The 6,038-nt window shown below is 37.7% G+C and overlaps 1 protein-coding gene across 1 annotated transcript in view; it reads right to left on the bottom strand.

The window, feature by feature from the left end:
- Positions 1-6,038, bottom strand: part of NPHP3 (nephrocystin 3) — a 51,058-nt gene that overhangs the window by 3,095 nt on the left and 41,925 nt on the right. The window contains exons 24-26 of the mRNA XM_014578611.4: positions 3,520-3,760; positions 1,329-1,454; positions 662-777 (exon numbers count right to left, since the gene is read on the bottom strand). Of these exons, the coding sequence (XP_014434097.3) occupies positions 662-777; positions 1,329-1,454; positions 3,520-3,760 (483 nt within the window). The remainder of the gene's footprint in view (positions 1-661; positions 778-1,328; positions 1,455-3,519; positions 3,761-6,038) is intronic.

The raw sequence follows: 6,038 nt of genomic DNA, 5'->3' as shown, positions 1-6,038 counted from the left end.
CTCTGCCCTATTGGAGCTGGCAGTAGCCACTAGGAATTATCAGCATGCACTCCAGCTGCATTGACTGTGTTAAGTGTAACTGTATTGCATGGTGGAGGAATAGGTTGGAAGTTTGACTGCAATATGATGAGACCTGGATCCAAGTCCCTGCATGATTGTTGTCAAAAGAAAGAGGTGCATATGTACCTGAAGGGTATGTCTACACTGCACCTTCAGCCCAAAAGAAGCTACGCAATTGGAGGTATGCAAACTGCATAGCTTATTTCTTAATTTGGAGCTGTCTACACAGTGCCAAATTTCAAAATAAACCACTTTTCTGAAACATCCCTTCATCCCTGTGGAATGAGGTTTCCAGGGAAGTTGGAATAGCAAGCCTGTTATATTTTGAAATAACAGGCTTGTTTAAAAGACGCGGAATAGCTATTTTGGGATACCGGAAGTATTCTGAAATAGTGCCACAGTGTAGACGTACCCTAAGGTTCCAGTCTGTATCATTTCAGAGTGTAACCCTAATATAACGAACATAGCCAGTTACAAATACTGAATATATTTTAGCCTCCAAATTGCCTAATAAAGCATTTTCTTTTGGTCTAATTATTCACATTTTTTTTTATAGAAGTTCCATATGTTAGGTGATGGGGAAAAAAAGATTTGTTCTTACCTCAGCACAGCTAAGTTTTTTAGTGTTTCTCCTACACGAGGATGCATATGACCAAAGCTGTCTTCATAAATCTTTAATGCACATTCATAGAGAGGTAAGGCTTCACTGTGCTTTTTCTTTTTGGGTGGGGGGAGGAAAACACAATGAAAACCACTTGTTTAAAAAGGTATTACATGTACTATTTGGTGTCTGCAAACTATAGAGACCCATGTTAGACCTGACTTTCTTTGCTAAACCACAACAGTGTTTTGTTTTCAAAAGAACTGCCATATATTAATTGTGGAGTAGAAAGTCCACAACTAAAATCCTGTCTGATCTTAAACACATAGGCAAGGTCATACTTTGTCAAAATGCATGAAGGAGTGCCAGAATTTCAGTAGGTAATGCTCCCTCTTGATCACTACTAACCAATGCTTTAGGCATAGTTTTAAGCCAGAGGTCATGATATACATCTTTTCTTAAAAATCCCAGAGTATTTTTACAAGACTGAAGGGGTTAACAATCTTTCACCACAGCTACATTCCAATCAGTGCAATCACATTATCCCACTAAATGTTTTTTCAGACTGTAAAAATATACATGAGACTCTAAATTCTCTGAGGGTCTTCTTTTAAATTGAGTTATATCAGCAATTTTATATATAAAATTTCAGACAGGGAAAACCTACCATTTGACAATATAGAACAGCCAGGTTTACCAAGGCAGTAGCTACACTAGGATGCTTTGGACCAAATGATTTTTGTCGAATTTCAACAGCCAACTCATACAGAGGCACTGCCTTGTCAAGCTTTCCCTAGAAAACAAACCAGTGTTAAAATCCACCACATAGGCGTAGCAGGCCTAGGTACATGTATCATTTTTTTGTGAAAAGAGCTTAGAAAAGTTGTAATAGCTTTGGGAACAAGAATGGTCACTTAGACCTTGCAAGACTGGATTCCTAATGAATATGTACAATAATTCCAGTTGAACATAATTAATCCTCTGATGCCTTCAACTCCTCTTCCAGTCCTTAGCTCTGGTTATTTCTCAAGCATGTTCTTATCAACATGCAATTCCTCCCACCAGTACCTGAATCAGGAGAGTGTTTTAAAAAATTTGTTTCATTCCCGTCCTTCAAAAAAACAAAAAAAAATCCTGCTCCATTCCCTGTGTTGTATTACACTCCCTTACTACAAATGGCAGAGGAATGGGTTGATTTTCAGAAACTAGTTCTAATGGACCTTAATTTTACAAGGTTGTGGAAAGGGAAATTTAATAATCAGAAAATGTCACACATTTTAATTTTTCCAGCAAATTTGTTTCACTCCAGATTTGCATCTCCCTTTCTGAGTGTTTTTTTTTTAAACCAGGGGCAAGTTTTGGGCATTCTATTTCTGGAATATGGATGTTTGATATTTAGCATGAAATGGAAATTTAGGAACATGTACAAGGTAGTTTTGGATTTGTAAAGTCTGCAATTTTCTCTGAATTTCTTATAAGCATCAATCACCAGTTATGAGTTTATATCAAGAAGTAACTGTGAATAAGATCAGTAACTGTATATGGTCAAGTACCTGCCTATTCTTTATGTGCCTCCAACTCCAGTCCCTTTCCTTTAGCTAATTCCCCTTCTGTTTTCATTTATGTTCATCCAAAGGATTACTCAATATAAGCAAAGCAGTTTCTTTTTCTATCAGCGTTGCAGTCTGAAATGGGAAAGCTTGTGTGATCCCAACCCACTTCAGAATGCCACTGGAGGGGCCAGCAGAAAAACGCTTGGGCAAGAGCACAGGAATGCTGTAGTCAAGATACAAGTTTACAGGATTCTTCCAATTTAGGAGAAAATTTAGAAAATGCAAAAATGCAGAAAAAAACACACATCTACTATCAATCTACTCTGAATCTGAACTCTTTATTTGGAAAATGTAGGGTTCATATTCTGACTACCTGCACAACTTATAGATTAGAGCCCTGTGTGGATACAACATTTGTATGCACATCCAAATTGGTATACACAAAAATGAGGTGCAAATATCTGCATAGACATCCGCAGATGCAGATACCCGTGGCTATAAAGCGGATATCCACACATTTGCAGCGTTCTAGATACAAAATTTATATCTGCATCCACATCCGCAAAAATGAGCTGCAGATACAGATACCCGTGGATTTAGATGAGTATCTGTGGGTTTGCAAGGCTCTAACCATAAATTCCCATAGACAGGGATTCCCCTTTATATTAGACCAGTCAATTGACAGTTAACGTTTATAAAGTATTTTGAAAATATAAATAACTATTGCCATCACAGAGTACTCAGCAACAGAGTGCTTATATTTTACTGAACTGAGGTAGAAAAAGCTCAAGATATCCACAGAGGGAATTATTTATGCGGATGCTGGCTACTCCAAATGCGGTTGCCAGTTCTATTATAAATTCTCAGATGGCTGACAGAGTTCATATGTAAAAATTAGGAGAAATTACACTCAAGTGCCAAAAATATGGTGTCTGCATCTGGGTGGATTGGAACAAATTCTTTCAAAGGATGCTGTATACCAAGGAACGCAAAATATGAAAGTGGAGAAGAGATTCCCTTGCAACAGCCATAATGCTGGCTTTTTAACTGATATTTTTAATTTGTGGCAAATATAATGTCTGAATACATTTTCCTGAATGAAGTTAAAGGAAAAGTTTGTAGGTGACCAATACTCTGAAGACATTATTGAAGAACAGCTTATCTTTATTTATATATTTAAATTTGGTTTTTGTGCATTTCTGGAAGATGCTGATATTGGAACTCTTTTAGATACTCCGCATCTTTTGGGATGGAAAGTGCAAGACATTGTTATTTTAAAATGAAGTAAAAGACACACACACTTACCAACTTTTTGTAGAGTACTGCAAGGTGTTTCACGGTGTAAGCCAGTGAGGGATGATCAGGAGCTAGTGCTTTCCTCCTAATTTCTAAGGCTCTTTCATAGAGTTCCTCAGCTTTATCGTAGTGTTTCTTCTCATTATACAGAGCTGCCAGATTGTTCAAAGACTGTGCACAATCTGAGTGTTCTGGTCCCAAGACCCTCTCCCTCATTTCTAGGGAGCGCTTCAGAAAAAGTTCTGCTGTCCTATAAGCAAATTCACACAGCAATATTCCAAAAAAGATTAAATATGGGCATACCATCAAGGCTGCTGTTGTACCTGCAGAGGTGCCATTGTATTTTAATAGCAATTTCAGCTGCCTCTAGTGAAACAAATGTAACAGACCAATTCATTTAAATAGTCTTAGTGAGTAACCAAGCATAAGACAGTATATGGTTAGCTACTGTCTGTCTATGAAAGGGCTTATCTAGATTACACTAAAGTGTCGAAAGAGGATATACAAATTCCGCAGCAGAGATTTCGAAAGTGAAAGTAGTTTAGATGTGGCTTTTTCGGCGAGCCCCCCTCCCTCTGTTGAAAAGCCACTCTTCCTCAAAAAATGAGGTTTACGTGGCTTTTCGACAAGGAGGGGGGGGTGTCGCCAAAAAAGCTGGGTCTAAACTACTTTCGAAAGGGAGAGCAGAGCTTCTGAAAGTGAGATCAGAAGAAGATAAAGATTGTAGTTACAGATTTAACAAGGGTATCAAATGCAACCTTAGAGCACCAATACCAGCTGTCCAAAAGCTAGCACTTTAGGTCAGTTGGGTAGAATTTGTTTATTGAATTGCATTATCCTGTAACTATTCTTTAGGTCTGATCTGTACCTTTTTTATACAGGTAACACTCTTACTCATGTGGCTTTAATGTAACTCCTCCCAGGAGTAAAAATTTATGAAACAAGTAGAACGAGCAGGCAAAAGAACCCTGCAATGATGTCAGAATTCTTAAAGTAGCAGTTAGAACGCCCAGTGCAAACAATTGTAGACTGTAAAAGAAATAGGTTTATATACAATGGGCTCAGCTGCTATAATTTACACATTAGGATCTAACCTCAGCTCTCTCTGAATTAATTGTTTACGTGTCTGTTCTATCAAATGGTTATATATTTTATTACACTACTGTGGAGGCATGTTACTATCACACATTTACTAATTCCCTCTGAAAAAAGCAGTCCCCATAGAATCTCTGCATGCAATATCCATTACAGCTAGGTAGTTTGTCATCCTGACACACACACTTTCTATGCAACCCTATTCTTGTAACAGGTCAGTTTAGTAAATTGGAAATATCCATTTCACATTAGATGGAGAGAAGAACTAATACATACAATATGGGTTCAATCCTGGAGTTGTCCTGTAGGAGCCAAAGGAGTATTTCTTACATAATAGCTATGGATCAGGCTTACATTTACCAAAGTTGATACAAACAGATTCTCTTCTATCACTGATTCCCTTTGCTGCACCAAACTATAAAAATGACCTTTTAAAGGTTGTTTCAGAACTATAGCACAGTACTCCTTTTCAAAAAGCACTGAAAACTCATGGATATCTTTACTAGAATACAGTGTACCATTTTGCTCTCTATTAAGCTACACTAAACAGAGATCATCTGAAAAAATTGCAGATGAACTGAGAGACTGTGGAGTATACAGTGATCTCACATGACAGATTATACAGATCAAGCATCTATTGTCACTGACTCTGGTTTGACTGCATGACAGAAAAAACAAGAAACTACAAACATGTATCCACTGTTACAAATCAATTTTCATTACTAGCATTTTGTGTTACCTAGTGGCTCTAGATATAAACATTCTAGAACACAATGTATTTTGACTTCTGTGTTCCTCCACTGAGATCTTGATATTTGGATCTAAAAGGACTTAAAGACTTGGGGTGAATTCTGTGTTGCATTTCTAAGAGGCACAGCACAGAAGAAGAATAGAAGTTGAGGTGGCTTTAAGGCACTCTCCCACTCAAGGCTGCTTCAGGTATCAGAGAGGTTCTCAACATAAATTACACAACTCTGGAGCTCTAAGTTAAAGAACATCTCCAGGTTGCCCTGTGAGTTGAGCTTGCAGGGCTGCTTCCCTGACACATCACAACCTCTAAACTGGGGAATGCAAGGTGGTACTAGGAAGATAGTTTCATCTATGTCTTCTGCCTGTCCTGTGCTGGAGGAATTATCTCCCAACCAGTTATGTGGCTTTTGATGCCACTTTACGCTGCTCTGGATCTTTTGCATATCATAAAGGAATAAGAGCAGGGGCAAGAATCTCTTTTATAATATATATGCACATTTTATTCATTACTTTCCTTGCAGGACTGGAATTTTGAATACTATAAAATATATTCCTTGCTGTTAGAGTAAGAACTTTGTAAAGGTGTCTGATGTAACAGAAAACCAGTCTAGAAAGGACATAAAATACCCCATATATTTACAACTAGTGATAGTTCAATTTAGTGTAGTATTGGTAGTACATCA

This window comes from Pelodiscus sinensis, chromosome 2 (assembly GCF_052426305.1).
Source record: "Pelodiscus sinensis isolate ZL-2025 chromosome 2, ASM5242630v1, whole genome shotgun sequence".
In the NCBI taxonomy this organism is placed as follows: Eukaryota; Metazoa; Chordata; order Testudines; family Trionychidae; genus Pelodiscus; species Pelodiscus sinensis.
This window is presented reverse-complemented; position numbering and strand designations above follow the sequence as displayed.